Here is a 25,165-nt window from a genome sequence, read left to right on the forward strand (position 1 = left end):
GTTGGAAGGCACACGGGACCTTGGGTTTTAATGGTCTCCGACGACGCAGCACTCCTCCTGCACTGCACGGGAGCGGCCAGCCTGCATTATGTGCTCAAGGCACGTGCTTGAACCCAAGATCTACCTGTTGAACAAGAGTTGTACCAAATGAACAAGCTGACACACACACTGCTGCATTGATACGATACAGGAGGCTCGGTGAGTTGGTGGCACCACTGCTGGAACTACTTTACAACATTCATGTTCCTCCACCCACTCCACCGTAAAAAGACCCGATCCCACTTCCTTTCTCCTCCCAATTCACTCTCTAAGGAGAGGCCACCCGGCTATTCAACCATGGGTGCATCACAGCCAAGACAGACAGACGAGCGCGCGCAGTACTGGTGGAGTGCTACGTTGTCGGAGGAGTTAAGCCCAAGGTCCCGTTTGCCTCCCCTTCCTCCACAATTCCCCCGCCCCCTCTGCCACTGTTAACAGGCCATGAGCCATCAGATGCCCACGGTTCAGAGAATGACAGTCGTCCAGCCAACATTACTCCCTCAAAATCATCAACAACGCCTTTACATTAAAAAAAAAAATCGGATTCTGAACGGGGTTTCACCAAATCTAAATTGAGCCCTTCCCTGCACCAAATAAAACTGTTGAGTTAATACGGATAAAATTATAATAGAATAAAGCCTTGGGGAAAGAACGCAGCAAAACCAGAAATCAGACACTTACACGGTGTGCTTGGGACCATGTATGGAGGACACAGTTCTTTCGCCAAAATCTCTTGTGGTTTCTGAAAGCAAAACAATTTGAAGACAGGATTTCTTTTTCCCCCAGCAGTGTACATACAGACGGTCTACGATCGACAATGGGCTTTTATACTGGAGCATTTAATACACGGAACAGTCCAAGGGGCTTCATAGGAGGAGAGAGTGGACACCACACTGTAGTGGGAGAGTTGGGAGGCCGTCATTCGGCCCATCGTGCCTACTCTTAGAAAGAGCTGTCCAATTAGTCCCACACCCCCTGCTCTTTCCCTGTAGCCCTGCCAATTTTTACCCTTCAAACCCCTTTTGAAAGTTATTATTGAATCTGCTTCCACCGCCCTTTCAGGCAGTGAATTCCAGATCATAACTCGCTGCGTAAAAAAATGCTTCCTCGTGTCGCCTCTGGCTCTTTTGCCAATCACCTTAAATCTGTGTCCTCTGGTTACCGACCCTCCTGCCACTGGAAACAGTTTCTCCTTATTTACTCTATCAGAACCCTTCATTATTTTGAACACCTCGATCAAATCTCCTCTTAACCTTCTCTGTTCGGAGAACAACCCCAGCTTCTCCAGTCTCTCCACATCACTGAACTCCCTCATCCCCGGTACCATTCTAGTAAATCTCCTCTGCACCCTCTGTCAGGCCTTGACATCCTTCCTAAAGTGCAGTGCCCAGAATTGGACAATACTCCAGCTGTGGCCAAACCAGTATTTTATAAAGGTTTAGCATAACTCCCTTGCTTTTGTACTCTATGCCTCTATTAATAAAGCCCAGGATCCCATATGCTTTTTAACAGCCTTCTCAACTTGTCCTGCCACCTTCAAAGATTTGTGTACACACACCCCCAGGTCTCTCTGTTCCTGCACCCCCTTTAAAATCGTACCATTTAGTTTATTTTGCCTCTCCTCATTCTTCCTACCAAAATGTATCACTTCACACTTCTCTGCGCCAATGACGGAGAGCATGCTCAAAAGGTAAAGGCTTTCAAATACTGGGGGTGAAGGAGAAGTGTTTTTTTTTGGAGGGGGTGGGGGGGGGAGAAGGGGTTTAGGGGGGAGAGAGAGAGTTCTAGATGGACAGGCAGAGGTGTCCGCAGGGTCACTGGTGGAAGAGCGAGAGGAGGGGGACGCGGCAGTTAGGAAACCACATTGGTGCGGGGACTGGAGTCACATATAGCCCAGACCGGGTAAGGACGGCAGGTTTCCTGCCATAAAAGGACATGAATGAACCGATTGCATTTTTACGACAATCCGACAGCTTCACGGTCACTTTTACTGACTGACAACTTTTTTTTTTGATATACAAGTAAACTGAATTCAAATTCTCAAACTGACCGGGTGGGATTGGAACTCGTGTTTTCTGGATTAGTGTGGGACGGACGGTCGGACGGTCCCACGGTCCCTCCCTCCCTAGGAACTGTACATGCCTTCCATGGGAGAGGGGTGATGGAGGCTCAACCCCACCCCACCCAGTGGGAGTGAAGAGCTGGAGTGTATTTCTTGTCACCATGGATTCCAACACTCAGTCCTCCATTAAATACTGACAAGAGCCTCACGGGTACCACTCAGGTACTTGTGCAGTTCTCTGAGGAAGTTAAAGAACAGGAGACTTTTCCCCCCCCCCCCACCCCCGACAAAGATTCAGTGCAAACTGGGCGTTGCAATTTCTGAGCGGGCCTCGGGGAGTGGGGGCCGCTGGTGGTGTAAGCGAGTGGAGAAGCAAGTCACATTGAACAATCGGCTGCACACTCATTCACAGGGGAGAAGCCCACTGTTATTTCAGTCGCGGTGTCACAGTGCTACACATTGCATTTTCTCTCACCAGAAGACAGCCAAAATACCAAGCAGGCAGTGGTCTGGGACACAAGGCAGAATCGAACAGCAGTGGATTTTAAACACGGCGATACTAACCAAGGCGCTGGTAGCCAGGTCAATCACGGGGTTGCAGTACTGCTGCTTGAAGACCTCTTCGAGTTTATTCCCTAAAACCAAGTTTGGGATCCAGAATTCATTGGGACATTCTGAAACACAGATCTGCAAAAGGGAAGAGAGGGGGCTCTTCAGTAGAGAGGTAATGAGAACGTCCCTGGCAGAGAGAGAGAGAGAGAGAGAAGCCTTAAAAAGGGAGGACGCTCCCTCTCCAGACACCAGCAAGGAACGAATGAGTTCCATAGCTCTCCCTCCCTTCAAATTCTCCCTCTATTTCTTCGTTCTTTCCCTGAAGGTACCGACATCCTACAGTACGGTTCCACACCTTGTGGTGCCTCAAGCCGAGTGAGCCTAGGCATCGAGCGTCGGCAGATTATTTAATAGTGGACAACACAGCCCAGTCCAGTCCTCACCCGATGGCCCACTGCACTTTACTGCAGGACGCCGGGGTGGGAATGTCCCCTATCCCAGGGAAAACATCTCAACCGCATCACTCCTCCACCATCCTAGACATCAATTAACTCGGTAAGAAAACAGATTGGACATGGGACCTTTTCTTGTCTGCGAGAAATGCACACAACAATTGAATGTAACCCACTGGGATGCTCCCTAACAGACTTTGTTCTCCAAGCGAAGGAGGGTCTTGGAAGATTTGGCAAATTTCAGTGCCCCACATCGGAATCGAGTACTCTCAGGTCAGCGAGGAAGCACACAGGGGCATAACTTGAAACTCCTCCTCCAGACCAGAATCTCTTCCACAACCCCTCCCCACTGCCCCCGCCCCCCCCAAAACCGCACCAGTGCGTATATTCTGACACCAACCACCTTTACACCTCTGATGGAGATATCACAGTTGGCATTGGATTACTGGCAGAACGCAGGGCTGTAAAGCAGCTCGGAGCTGAGCGGAGACCAACCCCAAAGCTCATTTCAAAATCAGGGGCCCTTCCATCCCATCAGTCTGCACCAGACCTCGAACCCAAGCCCCACACTCGAGCTCGGTGCGTCACCCAAGTGTCCCTCCCACCACCACTGCTCCCAAGACACCCTCCAAACACGGTAAAGAGGGCTTGACAGGATAGATGCTAAGGGGATGTTTCCCCTGGCTGGAGAGCCTGGAACTAGAGGACATAGTCTCAGGATAAGGGGTCGGCCATTCAAGACTGAGATGAGGAGGAAGTTCTTCACTCAGAGGGTCGTGAATCTTTGGAATTCTCTACCCCAGAGGGCTGTGGAGACTCAGTTGGTATTCAAGGCTGAGATAGACAGATTTTTGGACGAAGGGAATCGGGAGGGAAAGTGGAGTGGAGGTCGATGATCTGATTGAGTGGCGGAGCAGGCTCGAGGGGCCGTATAGCATGGGCACCCACAGTTTACAACGTGTTGGCTCTGCTCAGGTTTCCAATGGTTTTTATTGTTAAGGAATAGTGGAGAACTCCAGTGAAACTTCTAACTCCTGTGTCCACATCTGGATTCAGAAAAGCTGTTAACCCAATACACAAACTCGATTTTACAAAAGTATGATTCTCGAAACAAATGTTCCTGTGGCTATTGAATCACCAGGGCACAGAGAATACTGGGGGTGGGTTAAAATCAGGCATGGGGAGCGCATTTCCCCTAACGGAGTTTCCATCCATTAATTTAAGCCAGGTAGGGGGTCTCCCCAAACTCACTACGCCCGGGAGATCCAATAGGCACAAAAGCAGGAACAAGGAAATCTTCCCCTATAAACGAGCGAGCATTTGGCTCAGTGGCAGCATTCCCAACTCTCGAGTCAGGAGGTGCAGGGATTGAAACCTTGTTCCCGACAGTCCCAGCGAGTGGAGACTGCACGTCCGGCTCCGAATTCTGGGAGTACATCCAGTGGGTAACTCCCATCCGGTGGGTGTGGGTGGACCCTCCCTCATCGGGAGCCCATAAAAACCCTCCCGCCATATTAGGAACATCCTCCAATATCAGCTGGTATAAGATGGTCGCAGCCTGTAAATCCTTCCATTACTTCTCACTGTTCTCCAAGGGAAGGGAGTGAAGATACTGAAATTACTGTTGGCCATATGAGAACAGACACTTAAAATTTGCTAGTGACGTTGCTGTGAAATTATCAGGTAGCATCTGAATTAAAAACAGCAGAGACACGTCATGCGAGCAAATTGAGTGCATCTAACAGCGAAAAGGCAATTATTACATTATACACTTGTTAAAATTCAATTGCAAAGCTCTATAAAGGCCCTGGACGGGTGAATGCTCCCCACACGGATGGTACCTGAGTCGTTGGGCACTGGAGTCCGTTGAGGGCAGACACCAGGATGCTGTTCGCTGAGGCACATTTCAGGATGTTGAAGTACAAGACAAACGGCTTTCCCCTTGGAAGAGAAAGAGCATTAGGATGCGGACTTCGAGACACAAAGATTTGATAATCATCCCTGGCACACTCGTGAAGGCGAAAGTGAAGGTTGATGCGCTCGTTGGGAGCTGGTTCCTGATGTCCGCAGCTCTCCCGATAATTAACCGAAGTAGTGACTTCTTACCTGCTCACTGAACTCCACCCCTCTCCTCACCTAGTTGGAATACAGTTAGTCCCCCAAGCACTGGCTGTTTCCCACACCTTGTTCAGGCAGTCATTACTTGGTGAGTTGTTTGACAGTATGAGGCATCACATCAAAGGCTGGTCCTATCGATACCCAACAACCATATACACACACACACCCCCCATTACCAACAGGAGCGAGTTATTCACCTGTATGAGGCATCTCACCGGAGAGCAACCTGGAGTGGGAAGCGAGGCCAATTGCCTCCGCCCGTGCCGTGCTGCGATCTTAGCCGAGAGTCGTTAACTCAGCATATACCAAGGATTGAATACGTAACCAGGTCCAGACAGTTCAGTTCCACACTTGGCCAACTTGACTATCTAGGGGAGCTCCTATTCCTAATTTATATCTATTACCCCCGCTTCCTCTCCGCCCCATTACCCCCACCTCCTCTCTCTCCCCCCATTTAATTTCCATTAAAAATAACCTAGAATCTCACACGTTAAAATACCGAGACCAATTGACTCCCAGCTGGATTACACTGCAAACACCTCATATCCAAACCAGTCAACCCCGTCACCCAGACAACACACTTAACTTAGCAGGACGACCTTATTTGGTATAATTGTGAAGCCCAATAGGTGGCATCACCTGACTGAAACATACAAGATTTTTTTTCAAAACTTAAAGTTCATCATTGTGATTGTAGAAAAACTGCCCAACAAACGGATCAGACAGAGAGGGGTGGAGTTCAGTGAGCAGTTTGCTTGCTGCTGGTGATTTATTATATCACACCAGATAGTCCAGTGTCCACACTGCTTCCTTCTACTGCTGTTTTAAGGGGAGTGGTTGAATTTTTATGCTTACGGTGAGACGTCAGTGCTGTGGAACAAAACACTTTTCCACACTGCACGCATACCCGTGTATGACGAGACCCCTCGCTCTGCCTCGACCTCAGGAGAGGACCTCACACTCCACGAGCAGTCACTCAGTGGGGAGCGCGCTCGCCTGAAATCAGAATGTCATGGGCTCAAGCCCCACTCCAGAGACTGGAGCACATAATCCAGGCCGACACTCCCAGTACCAGCACTGAGGGAGTGCTGCACTGTCGGAGATGCCATCTTCAGTGGACGTTAAAAAAAAAATCCCATGACACTATTTTGAAGAGTAGGGGAGATCTCCCTTGTGCCCTGGCCAATATTTATCACTTTAAAAAAGGTTATCGGGTCATTATCTCATTGCTGTTTGTGGGATCTTGCTGTGCGTAAATTGGCTACCGCATTTCCTAAATTACAACAGAGGCTACACTTCAAAAGTACTTAATTGGCTGTAAAGCGCTTTGGGACATCCTGAGGTGGTGAAAGCAGTTGTAGAAATGCCCCTAATAATATAAATCTCTTCCTTTCCACCCGGGTGAAATTTCCCACACCACAAAAATTTTGCCAATTCATGCTGAACTCTAAACTGTCGGGGTGGAAATTCCAGAGATATTTGTGGCACACCAATTAGTGAAATTCCTCTGTTTGCAATTTCTAAATGGGTTAGTGACTTAACAGGGGTGGAGGGGGGGAACCTTTACACAAATGCAGTAACCAGCATAGTCGCCCGATGGAAGTTCGCCCTCCCCCAAACTCGCACGGTGCGTTTAAACTGTAGATCTTTCTTTCTCCCTTCCTCAAACCCAGCAGAACCTTCACTTACTCATTACCCCCAATACCACAGTACATGCCCGTGCTGTTCCTGGGATAGATCACTTCCCGTGGGTCACCGTACAACCAGGCTGCAAAAAAAACAGAACACAGGTTTCAGTATCAGCACCACAATCGACTGAAGACATTTATTCGAAAAACGACTCTCGCAGGTTTGGCACAGCAAAGTATACTCTCCGACTCAAAGCTTTCAGATCAGCGAATGGGACCCTGCCAAATTTAAATAGAATGAGGAATGACTATTTCAAAAGGGAACTGGCTATACGCTGGAAGAGGAAATATTTGCATGGCTATGGGGAAAGGGCAGCGGAGCGAGGCTAATTGGATAGCTCTTTCAAAGAGCCAGCACAGGCACGATGGGCCGAATGGCCACCTTGTGTTGTGAGATTCTTTGATATCTATTTTAATATTTTAAAAAATCTTACATCAGCACAGACTTAATCAACTTTTTCCCTGTAACAAATTGTCACATCAACATTTATAATGGGAACTGCCCCTGTGGCTATGCTGTAAATACACCCTCCTACTGGTGCAGGCACTGCAGCACTACCGGTGACAAGGGAGGCAGTGGGTTGTGTAATTACAACGTGACAAGTTTACATCGGTGCTTCCCATTATAAATGGAGACACAGGAATTTAAAATGGAAGTATGTAAAACGAACAGAATGCATGAGTCTGAAGCAGGGTGTGCAGACGTAACTCAGTCCCCATTTTAATTCTCCTCCGCTCTCTAACCCCGCTTCAGCTGAAGACTGGACTTGGTCCCTCTGTGCAACACTACGGAAAACTAAACAGTTTTTAATAAACATACACACGCATATACATATGAAATGATCAACTTTTTAAAAAAAGTTCCTCAGAATGTGGGTCTCGCTGGCAAGGCCGGCATTTATCGCCCATCCCAAATTGCCCCGAGGTGCAGGAGATGGGCCGCCTTTGAACTGCTGATAGCGGTTTGATATAACCCGAATATCAGTTGCTAGGCCACGTCAGAGGGCAGTTAAGAGTCAACATCGGTGTGGGACCGGAGTGACGTACAGGCCAGCAGGACATTAACGAACCAGTGGGTTTTTGACGACAATGCGACAGCTTCTTGGTCACTTTTACCGAGACCAACCTTTTATTTCCCGATTTATTTAATTTTTTTTTTAAAAAAAGCAGAATTCAAATCTTCAAATTGCCACGGTGGGGTTTGAACTCCCGTTCTGTGGATTAGTCGTTCCAGGTCTCTGGATTAAGGGTCCAGTAACGTAACCAGTACACTATCACACCCTCATACGACATTTGTTGCTGTAGCAACACTATAATGTTCTGCAAGAAAAGGATGTCAACAATGCTGTAGAGTTAGGCAATGATATTATTTTACAATGTTCTGAAATTAAAGAGAAGAAACACGTCCTTTTCATGGGTGACCATCAAAAATTTGGGCACATGAACGGTCAGGACGTACAGAGTACAAAAATGTCTCTCGTTCAACGCAAGTCTGCCTCAGTCGGGGCAGCCGTAGAGGTAACTCCTCTACTTGGCCCTAATGCTCCCAAGTTGGGTGCGGGAGGGTAAAGCAGACAGCATTCTCACCCCGAATCACTGTCCTACTGCCCGAAGGTATTAGTGTCGGGGTACCGATCTGGGGCAGGATCTGTTTGTTGAATAACCTGAAGACGCTCGCCATCTCAGCTCCGGAGATGGAGAATGACACTTGGTCAGGGTACCAAAGGCTTGCAGTGTCTGTGGACCCCTCCCGCGATGAATCAAAGCCCTGAGGGGGGGAAATTGGAGGGACAGCAGAGCAAAGGAACTGAATTGAGCCTGATTGACAATGTAACACTTACCCAAGATACCCACGACCATGTAGCCCACAACGAAGACCATAAACAGAACACAGCAGATGATGTCTGTGCAGCTCCTACAGGAGGAAATAATGAGAAAGGCTGTTTGTAAGTCAGTCAATCAATAATCAGGGCATCACATTAACAACGGGGCTACAGACCCATGGAGTAACAGCTGGAGTACAAGGCGACCCTCGTTACTGCCACTGACAGACTCCCCGCATTCTCTCAGCTCGGATTTACACGTGGAGCTTTAACAGACGATGTCAATCTCCCAATCCAGCACTCTAGACAGAAGCTCCCCCCACTACCCCGCAAGATGCTCCCCTCACACCCACCCCATCCCACTAAAACAAAACCCGTTTTACACACTCGAAAAATTCACTGAGGATAATGAATGCCCAGGATTTTTTTCTGGCCTGGCTCAACTATGATACATATTGGAATATAGAAAGGGAGCAGAGAGAAAGGGGCCTGTGATACGTAGAACTAGCCCAATTCATTCAGTTGGCTTAACTCGGCATCTTCTGCTCTCTGGTTTGTGTTAACGAGGGGAGTTTTGCTCCCTTCCCCTCACTGCCAGCTTACAAAACACTTTGCAGGACAATTTCTCCATGGATCTAATTGGTTGCTTAGCAGAAACACTGATGCACATATAAAGGAGACATCTCAATTTTCATACTGAACCAAACAACTTGCATTTATATAGCGCCTTTAAAAAAAAAAATAGTAAAACGTCCCAAGGAGCTTCACAGGAGCAAAATCAAACAAAATTTGACACCGAGCCAGATAAGGAGATATTAGGACAGGTGACCAAAAGTTTGGTAACAGGTCGGTTTTAAGGAGCGTCTTAAAAAAGGAGAGGGGGGTGGAGGGGTTTAGGGAGGGAATTCCAGAGGTTAGGGCCGAGGCAGCTGAAGACACGGCCGCCAATGGTGGAGTGACTGAGATCACTGAACTGGAGTGAAATCAAGGGATACACAAACACACATTCTGTATAAACCCACCCCCCCCAAACTATATAAACTTTTATAAACACCCCCCCACTATATAAACACCCCCCCCCACTATATAAACCTTTATAAACACCCCCCCTACACTATATAAATCTTTATAAACACCCCCCCTACACTATATAAACCTTTATAAACACCCCCCCTACACTATATAAACCTTTATAAACACCCCCCCTACACTATATAAACCTTTATAAACACCCCCCCTACACTATATAAACCTTTATAAACACCCCCCCTACACTATATAAACCTTTATAAACACCCCCCCTACACTATATAAACCTTTATAAACACCCCCCCTACACTATATAAACCTTTATAAACACCCCCCCTACACTATATAAACCTTTATAAACACCCCCACCCTACACTATATAAACCTTTATAAACACCCCCACCCTACACTATATAAACCTTTATAAACACCCCCACCCTACACTATATAAACCTTTATAAACACACAGCCGTCCCCCACACTATATAAACTTTTATAAATAAACTTTCCTTCATTCGGTCAGAGGCTCTACAACAGCTCAATCAGCATGTGCTTGAAGACATACCTGTTCTTAATTGGGCCGTTGAATGTCGGGTCATACTTGGATGGTTCCCCTGGTAACAGAGTAAACAGCTAGTTAGACTTCAAGCAGCCGCAGGTAACTGATTAATTAATTAACTAACTCCCTGTAACCGCAGCCTGCCGCATGCACAGTCTGAGCCACAGTACAGGACCCCGTCAGCACCTCTCGTCGTTACTGACTGATGGGGTCAGCGGAACTGTAATTAAAACCGGAGAACTGACAGACAGACAACGGCCAATAGAAATACGGCAAGAAATAAACACGGCACTCAGTATTCCAACACAAATGGGTCTTAAAAGTAATTCATGGTGTGAAAGCTTTGAGATGTTTTAAACGTGAAGCTATCCATAAATACTAGAGAGATAAACAGCAGTGGCTGGGGATTATCAAATCAAGTCAGGCATCCAAACCGGGGACAACCTTCATACAAAATACTCTGAACAATTTCCCTCCGAAGAGGTTTGTGGATTAAGTGAGATTGAGAGAGGTCACATCTTGCTTTAAGAATATCCCCCACCCCACCATCCCTTCCAATTTCTACTCTACCTCCCAAGAGCCTAGTTGGTTGTTTAAGGATTATCTACCCGATCAACTCCTTTAAAAAAAGGAGGGAGAAACTATTTCCTCTGGTGGGAGAGTCCAGAACAAGGGGGCATAACCTTAAAATTAGAGCTAGGCCGTTCAGGGGTGATGTCAGGAAGCATTTATTTACACAAAGGGGAGTGGAAATCTGGAACTCTCTCCGCCCCCAAAAAAAGCTGTTGAGGCTGGGGGTCAATTGGAAATTTCAAAACTGAGATGGATAGGTTTTTGTTGGGTAAGGGGATTAAGGGTTGCAGAACCAAGGCGGGTAAGTGGAGATGAGGTACAAATCAGCCATGATCTAATTGAAATGGCAGAACAGGCTCGAGGGGCTGAATGGCCTCCACCTATTTCTAGGTCTCTAGTTATGACTGCATGAGTGTGACGGCAGATCACCATTCCCTTGGTCAAGCCAAGGTTTTCCCATGGGCCGTCCAACTGTCCAGGCACCGCGGCTAAAAGTAGGGGCAAAATTGGGGTACTCAAGGTCGGCAAATTGCATGACACAGCAAGTTCAAAGCATGAGTCTCTCTGCACCTAAATCGCTAGTCCTGGTCGTGGGGCATTGAAGGGAGGTGGGCGAATCAACTGTTATTTCCGCCCTGTTCTCCCTCAACATCCATGCACGCAGCGCTTCCCAGGTAGGGTCAATGACTAGCAATCAGGAACACGAGACTCTAGTTAATTCCACCCCCCCCAAGGAACATAAGGAGGCCATTCAGCCCCTCGAGCCGGTTCCACCATTCAATGAGATCATAGCTGATCTGTATCCTAACTTCATCCACCCACCTTGGCTCCATATCCCTTAATACCCTTGACTCGCAAAAATCTGTCAATCTCAGATTTAAAACTTATTCATTGAGCTAGCATCTACTGCTTTTTGTGGGAGGGAGTTCCACACTTCTACCACCCTTTGCGTGAAGTGTTTCCTAAGGAAGTCTTGCTACAATTGTACAGGGCTTTGGTGAGACCTTAGCTGGAGTACTGTGTACATTTTTGGTCTCCATATCTAAAGGAAGGATATACTTGCCTTAGGAGGTGGTGCAACAATGGTTCACTCGATTGATTCCTGGGATGAGAGGGTTGTCCTATGAGGAGAGATTAAGTAGAATGGGCCTAAACTCTCTGGAGTTTAGAAGAATGAGAGGTGAACACAAGACTCTGAGGTGTCTTGACAAGGTAGATGCTGAGAGGCTGTTTCCCCTGGCTGGAGAGTCTAGAACTAGGGGGCATAGTCTCAGGATAAGGGGTCGGCCATTAGGTCTGTGATTAGGAGGAATTTCTCCACTCAGAGGGTGGTGAATCTTTGGAATTCTCTACCCCAGAGGGCTGTGGGTGCTCAGTCATTGATTATATTCAAGGCTGAGATCAATAGACTTTTGGGCTCTAAGGGAATCAAGGGATACGGGGATCGGGCGGGAAAGTGGAGTTGAGGTCGAAGATCAGCCATGATCTGATTGAATGGTGGAGTAGGCTCGAGGGGCCGAATGGCCTACTCCTATTTCTTATGTTCTCTCCTGAATGGCCTGACTTTGGCCCAGGCAAAACACCATCACCACCCCATCAGAGGTCAGCTAACCCAACACAGACCAGGGATAGAACCAGAGACTTGCCTGCTCTGTACGTCTATACTGGGGTCAGTGAGCAATGATTCGACCCACTCAGTGCCCCGGGGGGGGGGGGGGGGGGGGGGGGCGGCTTCAGAAATCCAGCTCGGAAAGGTTCTGCTTCACACCCTCGCAACATCTCTCTGCCCTCCCTCTACACACTCAGGGAGCTAACAGCCAAAATAATACACTGGACAGTACTAAAACCCTAGCAACAAACCTTATTACCTACATGGAAATACATCAGCACGAGAAAAGGCACAGAATAGATTGCTCCATAAAGAACAGTTACCAGATACATGAGGATTTGCTGACTGGGTAGTAACTTGATTTAAATCACTAACTAGTAACTTCTCTTATGCCCTCTCCCCCCTAGGAGCAGGGGTAGGCCATTCAGCACTTTGAGCCTGTCCCGCCATTCAGTCAGACCATTTAACTCCGTTTAGCTAACTTTTGTCTATAATCCCTCGATAACCTTACCTAAAAAAAAAAATTTAATGATCTCAGTCTTCATAATTTCCAATTGCACTCATCTGCTGCTTCCTCACCCCACCTCCTCCTCATGCAGGAGCACTGACACCCTCTGGTCCCTCAGCTAATGACTATTCACGGTGCGGGCACTCAGCCCAAAGCCTTTCCCTTCTATATTAAAACCTGCTCCCAATAACCAACCCCCAGTAGTAACAGATTTGCCAGAGATACTCCTGAATCAGCATCACAAAAACAAATTGTTTCCTCGGCAAATTGTCTTTTGGTGAATCGCTGCAAACTAAGACGGCATTTTATTACACAGTGCACAGATACGGCAACAGGCGTTCCATTGGACCGTACGCAGTCGGCAGGACCCAAAAGGGAGCAGGTCCTGGGCCAACAGAGGATTGGGACCAGATGGTGCAGCACACAGCGTTCTCCCCAACCTCACCGCAACACTTAAACCAACCACAGTTTGCCGGAGGAACAGCCAACAACATTCCAGCCCAGGGCAAATGCGAGCAGCTTTCCCGCTGCTTTGAGCCCATACTTGCCACTTGCCTGCTCCCCCGTAGATCAGATGTGATTACCAAGCAAGAAGTTGCTAAAAGCACCTTTCTGATACTCTGATTCAACATATTAAATCACTTCACCTCCCACCTTCAACCGTCTCGTGCAGTCAAATATTGTCTCAGGGCACCAGGGGAAAACCACCCCCTGCTCCTCTTCGGAAAGATCCTTTACACCCACGAGAGGGCAGACGGAGCCTCTATTTAACATCGCGTCCAAAAGACAGCACATCCGACATTGCAGCACTCCCTCAGTACTGCACCGGGAGTGTCAGCATTGATTAAAAGGGGTTCACACACACACACACAATTCCGAGCATTTAATAATCTGATGTTATTTGCATCTCAGCACTTATAATTAGTTTTGTGCTTCTCGGTCTCGGTAGCTGGGGTATATTAACTCCACAAAAGAACGAAAATGGCAACTCTCACCCCTCCCACGACGAGTCTGTCTCTCCCCCGCCACACAGTCATCGGCAGGAGCGGCAGATTCCAGCATCGAGGCCTAAGATATAACTCGAGCCACAGGCTCCAGCCAGAACAGCAGGCCCATTGACGGCAACTCCTTGCAGACATTTCCTTACACGAATCAAACAATTTTATGGGTGTTTACTGATCATTCACCAATGGAACGGTCTCCGAGAGAGAAACAAAATGGTCACTCTCAGTTTGAGCGTTAGAATTATAAACAAACATTCTATAACTTGGACTCCTTATAATGCAGAGCACGAGGGAGGGCGAGAGAGACAGTGTGCGCGCCCAGTTTACATGTTGGGAATTTCTAGGAGCCTGGACGAGGCAGGAATTGCACCAGCTGCTACACCTCACTGTACCACAGGTCTAGAAAATAATTTTACAGAGAGAGTGTGTGTTCACCTATAAACACAGGGCACCTGCTAAACGCTCCGAGCTGCTCACAGCTGTATTGTGAAGGAAGCCAGCAGGCAGCTAGTCAGACAGACTGCAAGCCCCAACATTCCCACCCTTGATGCCCAGGCAACTATTTGTGCTGGTTTAATTCTCTGCTTTGAATTTCGTGGGCCTGGTCTTGCTTCATGGTGGGTAAATCAGGCCACCAGAAATCCCGATGGCATCCACGACTCGAGACATAATGCAAATTTAAAGAAGGAAAGTGGATTTAAATTTATTAACGTACCACTTAGTGTCTAGGGTGCTAACCTACGCAACCCACAAAGGCTTTGACATTGGTAATATTGGTAACTAAAGTCCAACATCAGCATGAGGTTATTTTGTCTGCTATTTTAAGGCCAACACCCCAAGTGCAGTATGAGGGAGTGAGGCACCATAGCAGGAGCCGTCTTTCAGATGAGACAGGTAGATGTAAAAGATCCCACGGCATTATTTTGAAGAGCAGGGGAGTTTTCCTGGCCGATATTTATCCCTCAACTAACATTAAAAGAACAGATTATTTGGTCATTAACACTGTTTGTGGGATCTTGCTGTGCGCAAATTGGCTGCTACTTTTCCTACATTACAACAGTATCTACACTTCAAAAAAGTACTTCATTGGTTGTGGAGCCCTTTGGGATATCCTGAGGGCATGAAAGGCACCATATAAATGCAAGTTCCTTCTTTAAGGCAGGCATTAAACAGTTTACCTTAAATGAGTTAACACCTCTGCTAAAGACAGCAGAGTAAAAGAATGCTTAGCATATCGACACCAATAGTGATTCCTAGACTCGTGTATTTGGAGTTGAAGCACCCTCGGAAATTCAAGTCGTGTAAGGTTGTTGAGACATACTGTGTGCTTAAAAATTGATGAAAACAAAACCGCAGTTTAGTGTTACATTAGAAGCAGGAACGCAGAACAACATCACACGGCTGTTCCGCAAGGCTGGTCAATTAACAATGAGCAGTGCCGCTACCATTAAGGAGGCGTGAACAACAGCCAGGCCAGCTGGTGTTAGAAAGCAGGAAAGGCCATCAGCACAAACAAAACCCATAGCAGAGATTTCAAGCAACGTAACTAACAACTTGGACACACACACACAATTCTTTCAGAGTCTCCCAGAATTGTAACTTTATGCTCAATGTATTACAAATATTGCACCTTGAAGCCCCAGGTTTTGGCTACTGTGGGATCCACACCATTTACAGAGCAGGGTCGATTCTACGCCAGGAGAGGGACACAGCACGGCAACATAATGCAAACGCAGTTTGTTTAAAATCGTGCACGGTGACAATCTTCTGGCTGCCTGTCGTAGCCAGATAATCACCTGTAATGGCTTCTCTTCCCACTCAGTTACCTCGAGTCCCCCAAGGATCTATCCATGGCCCCCTCCTATTTCTCATCCACATGCTGCCCCTCGGCGACATCATCCAAAAACAAATCAGATTCCACACCTACGCTGACAACACCCAGCTCCACCTCACCACCACCCCTCTTGACCCCTCCACCGCCTCCCATTTGTCACACCATGTCTGACATCCAATACTGGATGAGCAGAAATTTCCTCCAATATTGGGAAGACCAGAGCCATTGTCCCTGCCGCAAACTCCGTTCCCAAGCCACCGACTCCATCTCTCTCCCTGGCCACTGTCTGAAGCTGAGCCAGACTGTTCGCAACCTTGGCGTCCTATTTGGCTGAGATGAGCTTCCGATCACATATCCGCTCCATCACCAAGACCGCCTACTTCCACCTCCGTAACATCGCCCGTCTCCGCCCCTGCCTCAGCTCATCTGCTGCTGAAACCCTCATCCATGCTTTTTTTTTTAAAAACCTCCAGACTGGACTATTCCAATGCTCTCCTGGCCGGCCTCCCATCTTCCACCCTCCGAAAACTTGAGCTCATCCAAAACTCTGCTGCCCCGTATCCTAACTTGCACCAAGTCCCGTTCTCCCATCACCCCCCTGTGCTCGCTGACCTACAATTGCTCCCAGTCCGAGAATGCCGCAATTATAAAATTCTCATCCTTGTTTTCAAATCCCTCCGTGGCCTCGCCCCTTCCTATCTCTGTAACCTCCTCTAGCTCTACAACCCTCAGATCTCTGCACTCCTCCAATTCTGGCCTCTTGCACATCACTGATTTTCATCGCTCCACCATTGGCGGCCGTGCCTTCAGCTGCTTAAGCCCCAAATTCTGGAATTCCCTCCCTAAACCTCTCCGCCTCTCTCCTCCTTTAAGACGCTGCTTAAAATTTACATCTTTGATGACACCTGTCCCAATACCTCCTGATGGGGCTCGGTGTCAAATTTTGTTTGATAATCGCTCCCGTGAAGTGCCTTGGGACGTTTTACTACATTAAAGGCGCTATATAAATGCAAGTAGCTGTCGCCTGGCCCTGGACATGCATTGGGAAGAGTTTCCCACTCCAAACTCATCCATGGCTTGTAAAGATGGCAGCTTGTCCCTGCAATGACATGGTCCATCCCACAGGTGGGACAGCCATCCTTGTGTTCAGTTACCCCCATTGGGATTATACCCTAATCTGCCATTCTTTCCAAAATATATTTCCTCACTGAGGCGAGTGTCACCTGTCCTGGTCTCACCGTGGACTGAGAGTAGGGGAAGAAAATAGGACCAATTAAGCCTGTTCTACCATTTTTTAAATCCCCATTCCCCTGCCTTGTCTATCCATTTCCGAAGTACATATCAATTAAACTTTTTTTCATCTACAGCCTTTTGTTGCAGCATGCTCCAAACTTCCGCAGCCCTTTGCGAGAAGTTTTCTTCAGATCCGCTTTTAACCGGCTTATCGCGAACTCTTATGTCTTGTTCTGGAATCTTCTGGAAAGGTTGGGGGCCGGCAGGGGTGGAGTATGAATTGTTCCATCCCGACTCGACCAATTCCCATTATGTTAAGCGCCTCAGTCAGATCACTTCTTATCCTCACCTTCAGGGACTATAACCCAAGGTATCCCGGGCTGTCCTCCCACTGGACCGTACCCAGGGGTGATGGAGAGGGCGAGAAAGGGCAAATGGTCTCCCTTGTCACCAGACTTAGTACCATCAGCAAGTTGATCCTGGAGGCATTGCCAGCTGCGCTAGATCGGTGTATCGAGCACTTAAAAACGTCCTTAACATTTACTCAGCGCAATACAAAAGCTACAAAGAAACCAGGTCAGGTTGTACTTGGAAAGTTAACATCCTGTCTCACGGAAGTGCTGGCACCAAGGACAGGGGGCTAAGGCCAGTCAGGTGATGGAGAGGCCCTTCCTACCCAGGTACAACTTTTGCCCTCCAGCGACGGCGACCAGTCATCTGCGACATTTCCACGGCAACCAAGTGAAAGAAACTCTGGCTCACCCGGGCTACATTACTCGACCCGAGCTACATTACTCGACATTCCATCAGTGACATTCTCAGTCTAGAGTGTTGTGACACGAGGGAACGCAGTTCCAGCCCGTTACACATGATATTGAAAAGAGAGAAAGAGAGAGAGAGAGAGAGAGAGAGAGAGAGAGAGAGAGAGAGAGAGAGAGAGAGAGAGAGAGAGAAATAAGGCGGAAAGTCCAAACCACACATACATTCCACATAACTGATACCATTTTATGATCTCCACCAATTGACCGACGGTTTAATAAGTAAATGAGAAAAATGCAGCATTTGATGTTCATTGGATTCTATGTTGTTCACAGCACAATGTTAAATACTCCTGTAGCTTACAGAATCTCGTAAAGCCTGGGATGCAAAGGATGCCTCTTGCCATCTTTCTGCCCAGGGATTGTTCTATTCAATTAGGTCAGCTCGGGTACAGATGGACAGGGTGAGAAATGTCTCAACTATGTTTTTATGGAGAGAGAAACAGTTGTGTGACACCCTTTGTTACAGTGTATCTTGAGGGTGTTGGCTAACTTATCTATGTCAGTAGCCCCTTCCATTGCATAACGCCACAAAGAAGTCACCTACCACGTTGCAAGGATCAAGGTTACATTGAGGGTTACAGCAGGAGAAAGCATCTTTGTTGTAAAGTTTGTGAGCACTGTGCACCGTCCTGGTCTCCAAATTACAAAAAAGGATGGAGGCACTGGAGAAGGTGCAAAAAAGATTTACAAGGACGATACCAGAGCTAAGAGAGTACAATTATCAGGAAAGACTGAACAGGCTGGGGCTCTTTTCCTCTAGAAAGAGATGGCTGAGGGGTGACCCGATAGAGGTCTTTAAAATTATGAAGGGGTTCGATAGGGTAAACGTAGAGAAAATGTTTCCACTTGTGGGGGAGACCAGAACTAGGGGCCATAAAAATAAGACAGACAGTCACTAATAAATCCAATAGGGAATTCAGGAGAAACCTCTTCACCAAGAGAAAGTGGTGAGAATGTGGAACTCACTCCCACAAGGAGTAGGTGAGGTGAATAACAGATGCGTTTAAGGGGAAACTAGATAAACACATGAGGGAGAAAGGAATAGAAGGATATGCTGATAGGGGGTGATGAAGTAGGGAGGGAGGAGGTGCGTATGGAGCATAAACACTGTCATAGACTTGTTGAGCTGAACGGCCTGTTCTTGTGCTATAAATTCTAAGCACATAAATATACTGTTTGTACCGAGTACTATCCTTTTACCTGTTTAATGTTAACTAAATTTTCCTGTTGATAACCAGAGCCTTGGCTCGATACTGGGTATCCATCTGTGCACCCAAGACAAGGGCGTCAGATGGCGGCCAGTAATCCAGAATATAGTGTCATGGTTCTTCTGCTCAATCCCTGGATCTCGCTTCGTTTAACTGGAGATCAGGAAGGCAAGGACACATTCTGGGCTGTGTGGAGTGCGTGAGGTCCACTTACAGGAACAGTCACTGATGCTCAACCCCAAGGAAGACAAGGGGCCACTTGGGTGAGCTTCTGAGCCAAATGTAACAGACTGTGCCAATCCTAGGACGGTTACAGCACAGAAGGTGGCCATTCAGCCCATCGAGCCTGTGCCGGCTCTTTAAGAGCAATCCAGTTAGTCCTGCTCTTTCCCCATAGCCCTGCAAATTCTCCCCGTCTGCCCCTTCAAGTATTTATCCAATTCCTTTTTGAAAGCCACAATCGACTCTGCTTCCACCGCCCTTTTGATGGCACAGTAGCCTCAATATCCATGCGAAGGAGGGAGAGCGAGAGAAAGAGAAAATAGTCAGCCAGGATTCATGTTCTTGACCTGCTAGAAAATGTTTTTGGTACATCAGGGGAGGGCAAGTGGGATCTGTGGAATTGTATTGTAAGCACGAGTCTGCACTTTTAGAAAAAAAGGGGGGGGGGGGGGGGGGGGGAAGAAAGAAAAATAAATCTACACTTTCCACATCAACTTTGATCCAATGTTTCCTGCTCCATTCTGCATTACATGTTGCAAGGTTGATGGGTCGCTGACAGCAAGCAATTAAGTCAGAGCTGTCCATAAATTAACACCTCTCCTTCACTCACTGTACAAACCCATTTTAAAAGAAAGGATTGGCTCAGGACAAAAGCAGGGATCCGGAAATTCCTGGAGCTCCAGCTCCACCGGTGCAGGGGAGGACGGCCTGTCGCCCAGCCCCGACCCCATCCCACATCTCGGGGGTGGGGGTCATTTGCATTAGAGACAGCAGGCAACCATGGCGTTTTTAAAAAAAAAAATAATAATTCTCAGGATGTGGGCGTCGCTGGCAAGGCTGGCATTTATTGCCCATCCCCTAGTTGACCTAAGGTGGTGGTGGGCCTTCTTGAACAGTTAGTAGTGGTTCGATACAACAGAGGGTCTTGCTAGGCCACATCAGTGGGCAGTTGAGAGTGAAACAAATTGGTGTGGGATTGGAGTCACTTATAGGCACAGACCGGGTAAGGACAGCAGGTTTCCTTCCCTAAAAAAGGACATTACACGAACCAGTTGGGTTTTTACAACAATCAGACAGCTTCACTCCTAGATTGTTTTATTATAAACGAAATTGAAAAATCTCAAACTGCCCTGGTGGGATTTGAACTCACGTTCTCTGGAAAATCCTTTCGCATTATTTTCGCAGAGCAGGGGAATTCTCCCCGGTGTCCTGGACAATATTTATCCTCAACCAACACAACTAAAAAAAAACCAGATCCGATCATTAATCTCTCTGTTGTTTGTGGGATCTTGCTGTGCGCAAATTAACTGTTGCATTTCCCTACATTACAATTGTGACTGCGCTTCAAAGATATTTCATTGGCTGTAAAGCACTTTGGCACATCTTGAGGCTGTGAAAAGGTGCTACATAAATGCAAGTGCTCTCTTTGAAATGTGTGATAGAATTCACATGTAGTTAGTGAACCAGTACTGGGGATTGATGAGAGTAAATAAATCCCCAGTAAGATATCTCAACTCTATGCAAATATTTTCATTCTAGAGAGGCAAGGCGTAATGCCAAATTGCAAACTCGATCACACAAACAGTAACCTGTTAAGGGTCACTCTAATCTTAGTTATAGCTAAATGGCTCTGGAGAAATTCCTTTGACGTGAAAAGGTGATAAAGAGGACATCACCAGGGATAGATTTATTATTAACTTGCAGCAAATGACTGTTGTAACAAATCTTAATTACCTCAAGGTCAGTTCTGCTCATTTATTGCTGGTATAATTTCCACCCCTCCCCCACCCCCACATTTGTTTCCAGGAAGTAATTATGGCTGTTTTATCATTCCACAATGTTATCAGGCATTTCTAGCTGGTCTTTGCCTTCCTGAAATGTCTCAGTTCTTCACAACTAACCCACATGCCCTATTTTTATATCAGTAAATTGACAGTTCCCTAACACCCAAGTTTTGATCATATAGGTGTCAGAGAGAGCAGGCTCATAGAATCATGGAAAATTTACGGCACAGAATGGGGCCATTGGGCCCCATCGCATGAAAGCACAAGAGCAAGTGGGAGCATGAAGAAAATAAAACAAAAAGCAACTGTGCCAACGCTGACCCCCGAGGGACACCACTCTTTACACCCCACCAGTCAGAAAATCTACTCCTCCCTGTTCTTTAACCATCACGTTATCCAAGGTCCTTCGATACCAAAACCTTTACTTTTGAAGCTCATCAAGCCATTTGAAAATCCAGGTGCACAATATCAACCGTATCTCCTGTCAATACACTCCATTATTTCCTCAAGCGCTCTATTAAAGTTATTAATTGTCCATGACTGGTGTCACGATGGGTGGCACCCTGGATCATTTGAACAGCACTGACTGTGGTTTCATTTCACACCGTATTACAGGAGAATCAATACCGTCTTTATGGTTACGCACTTAAATCGGTATCAGATTTAGTAAAAGTTTCAGCCCGTATCTGGCATATGCTCCACAGGGACAGATGCAGAGAACGAACAAACCAGACCAGCATTTAGCAAAAGGACTTACTAAAGATAGGACTGTTAACATATTGTGACGTCACAACAGACAAGTCACAATGGAGAGTTCCTACTCCAGGTGTGGCTGCATTTTCACCAGTGTCAAGTTACAATATCGAGTATCGCTGAAAATCCTTCCGACAGCTAATGGACAAAATTAGGACTTACACTTCCATTAATATCGACCTGGGGAATGGATTTCAATCTCGGGCACTGCTTCATGTCAGAGGGACTCAATGCTGTGCAGCAGGAGGTTATGGATCCCAAACAGACACTGAACAGCATGCCTGATAAGACATTACAACAGCGACTACACCTCAAAAAGTACTTCATTGGCTGTAAAGTGCTTTGGGACATCCTGAGGTTGTGAAAGGCGCTATATAAATGCAAGTCTGTCTTTCTTCTTTCCCCAATTATTCAGTGCCTTGCAAGTGATGGACGTTCTCACCTAGTTGGCTTTATTTTCGCGATGGTGTTGTAAGTTTTAGACCCGCATGGGAGTGTGAGGGGTTTGTATCTGCGATCGCAGAGCAAGCTCACAGTCGTGAATGCTTCACAACACCAGGTCTTTAATGTGTTCAGTTCTGGGCACTGCACCTCAGGAAGGATATATTGGCCTTGGAGGGGGTGCAGCGCAGATTCACCAGAATGATACCGGGGCTAAAAGGGTTAAATTATGAGGACAGGTTGCATAAACTTGGCTTGTATTCCCTCGAGTTTAGGCAGGAGAATCAAGGGATTTGGAGAAAAGGTCCATGTCAGCCATGATCTAATTGAATGGCAGAACAGGATAGAGGGGCTGAATGGCTTACTACACTTGTTCCTAATGCCACAATACAAAGACAAGAGAAACAGATGACCAGTCGATGGAGGGAGGTGACTGGAGACTAGGGTAGAAAAGGTGGGTTTTTGAGAAGGTTTCTAAAGAGACAGAGAAGGTGGAAGTTTATTCACTCAGATGCACACTCAAGGTCCCAAGCTCTTAGGGGCAGATCATGTGTTACTGGTTCGGACTGGCAAATATTCCAGAGGCACTTGTAGCAACTTTATTTGGATTGGGTGGAGTAGGAGGGGAAGAGGAAAGAAAGACTTGCGTTTATATAGCGGCTTTCACAACCTCAGAACGCCCCAAAGCACTTTACAGCCAATGAAGTACTTTTTGAAGTGTAATCACTGTTATAATGTAGGAAACACGGCAGCCAATTTGCGCACAGCAAGATCTCATACACAGCAATTTGATAATGACCAGGTAATCTGTTTTTAGTGATAGGGATAAATATTGGCCAAGACCCCAAGGAGAACTCCCTCTCTCTTCAAAATGGTGCTGTGGGCTCTTTTACATCCACCCGAGGGGGGTAGATGGGGCCTCGGTTTAACGTCTCATCCAAAAGACGGCACCTCCGACACTGCAGCGCGACCACAGTACTGCACTGGAGCGTCAGCCTGGATTATATGCTGAAGTCCCTGGAGTGGGACTTGAACCCACGACATTCTGACACAGGAGAGAAAGAGAGAAAGAGAGACGGCAGACACAAAAAGGAGAGGGGCCAAGCTTTTGCCAGTGCGCAAAATTCCTGCCACAATTCCAGTAGTTTGATTTCAGCATAGTCGACGTACAGAGTGTGGGCAGTGCGGGCACCGAGCTTAGTTTGCCTTCGGATCCCGATTCACCTTTTGAAAAGTAGAACGTTCATCAGTTAGCTGCAGGTTTGCTGTATCCGTGATTTTTGCATGCATTATGTGCACTGTGGAGGTAGACAGATACATGAGCACGCTCGGTGCCTGCAGCCTTATCTCCCAGACCGTATTCTCCATATCCTGGAGAGCGTGTACATTTTTAAGCCACAAATTTGACTAGCCCTGCCCTGACTGAGTGAGTTGAGGATAGGGAACAAGCCAGTCAATCTGCACCAAATACAATGCAGACCGTGTTCAAACAGAAAAAGGGAAGGGTTGGTTTGTTAATGAGTTGCCAAGAGCAAATTTTGAAAAAAGTATCTTTTTGAAAAACACCATTTCTTCTGCACATTAGCAAAAGCAACGTACACAGCCAAGAAATCTCACCCGACTGAGTAACGAGTCTGTGCAACGTATGAAATGTTTAACTCTTAAAAAGGCAACATTGCCCTTTTGTTAGCAAAGTCTTCCAGCTGCACACATCAGCAAAACTGGCACAAGAACAAGCAGCATCTGAAAGCACAACACATGACAGCATCTGGGTGTTAAACGGCACAAGCTCAGTGCCTAAACATTTCAGTGACATCTTAATGAGACCTTAAAAGCCTTCTCAAATCCCAACTCCTGAACCAAGCTGATTATCGCTTTTCAAGCTGCTCAGCTGTAAAGAATGTGACTTCAGCACACGGACAGCAGAGGTTGAAGCAGAAAGCCCACCGCCAACTTCTCAGGGCAACCGGGGGGGGATGGGCAATAAACGCCAGCAACGCCCACTGCCCCCGGTAACACCCATATAACAGACTGCTTGTCTGACATACAGTCTCAGATAAGCCGTAATTCCCTCCAGCTAAACGTTGGGAGGACCAAACATTTGCACCTCTGATGTGCCTTGGGATATTTTCTACGTCAAAGATTCCGGAGAAATGCAAATTATTGTTGTCGCTGTCTTGAATGTTCTGACTGGTGAAATGCAAAGTGCAAGTCAATCCAAATATGCACCAGTCAACTTAGAATTAGATCAGGCTCCACGTATTAAAACTGACTGGTTCAACCAGATCTGGCATCAGGATGTTAATCCTTCCCGTAATGAGCACGGAAATTGAAGATACAAATCTGAAACCATCGATTGGAGCACCGCACCTCAGGACATATTGGCCTTGGAGGGAGTGCAGCACAGATTCACCAGATTGATACCGGGGCTAAAAAAGGGTTAAATTGTGAGAATTGGTGTTCCCTCGAGTACAGGCGATCGAGGGGTGAGCTAAAGAGAGGTCTTTAATCTGAATCAGACGCGTGTTGCCAGTAGAGGCAGAAACTCTGCCACTCTCCTTTGGACAGAGTCTCTGACCACTGGGGGAGTTGGTAAAACAGAAGAACCAAGTACACAGGTAATGGGGTTTTTTTGAGGGGTGGGGGGGGGATTAAAAAAAAACCTAAATTCATATTTTTTGCTCCGCTAATAGCCCCCAATTGTTGGAAATTCTCCATAAGCAGGCGACCTCACTCTGCACACAAGGTCAGACTCCCTCACCACGAGGGCCAGTTCCTCAACCAGGCCGAGGAGTTGGAGACATCGGCACCCCCACCCACGGCACCCACCCACCCCCACTACCCTAGGGCACC

The 25,165-nt window shown here is 47.1% G+C and overlaps 1 protein-coding gene across 2 annotated transcripts in view; it reads right to left on the bottom strand.

Annotated features, from left to right (window-relative positions):
• Positions 1 to 25,165, bottom strand: part of slc44a4 (solute carrier family 44 member 4) — a 58,234-nt gene that overhangs the window by 25,595 nt on the left and 7,474 nt on the right. The window contains exons 1-7 of one of the 2 annotated variants that reach the window (XM_067973848.1): positions 17,846 to 17,866; positions 10,329 to 10,377; positions 8,753 to 8,826; positions 6,913 to 6,991; positions 4,947 to 5,046; positions 2,666 to 2,788; positions 721 to 781 (exon numbers count right to left, since the gene is read on the bottom strand). In XM_067973848.1, the coding sequence (XP_067829949.1) occupies positions 721 to 781; positions 2,666 to 2,788; positions 4,947 to 5,046; positions 6,913 to 6,991; positions 8,753 to 8,792 (403 nt within the window). In that variant the 5' untranslated portion in view covers positions 8,793 to 8,826; positions 10,329 to 10,377; positions 17,846 to 17,866. Of the gene's footprint in view, positions 1 to 720; positions 782 to 2,665; positions 2,789 to 4,946; positions 5,047 to 6,912; positions 6,992 to 8,752; positions 8,827 to 10,328; positions 10,378 to 17,845; positions 17,867 to 25,165 lie in introns of those variants that run through there. The other variant, XM_067973847.1, reaches the window with a different exon arrangement.

This window comes from Heptranchias perlo, chromosome 39 (genome assembly GCF_035084215.1).
Source record: "Heptranchias perlo isolate sHepPer1 chromosome 39, sHepPer1.hap1, whole genome shotgun sequence".
Taxonomy (NCBI): Eukaryota; Metazoa; Chordata; class Chondrichthyes; order Hexanchiformes; family Hexanchidae; genus Heptranchias; species Heptranchias perlo.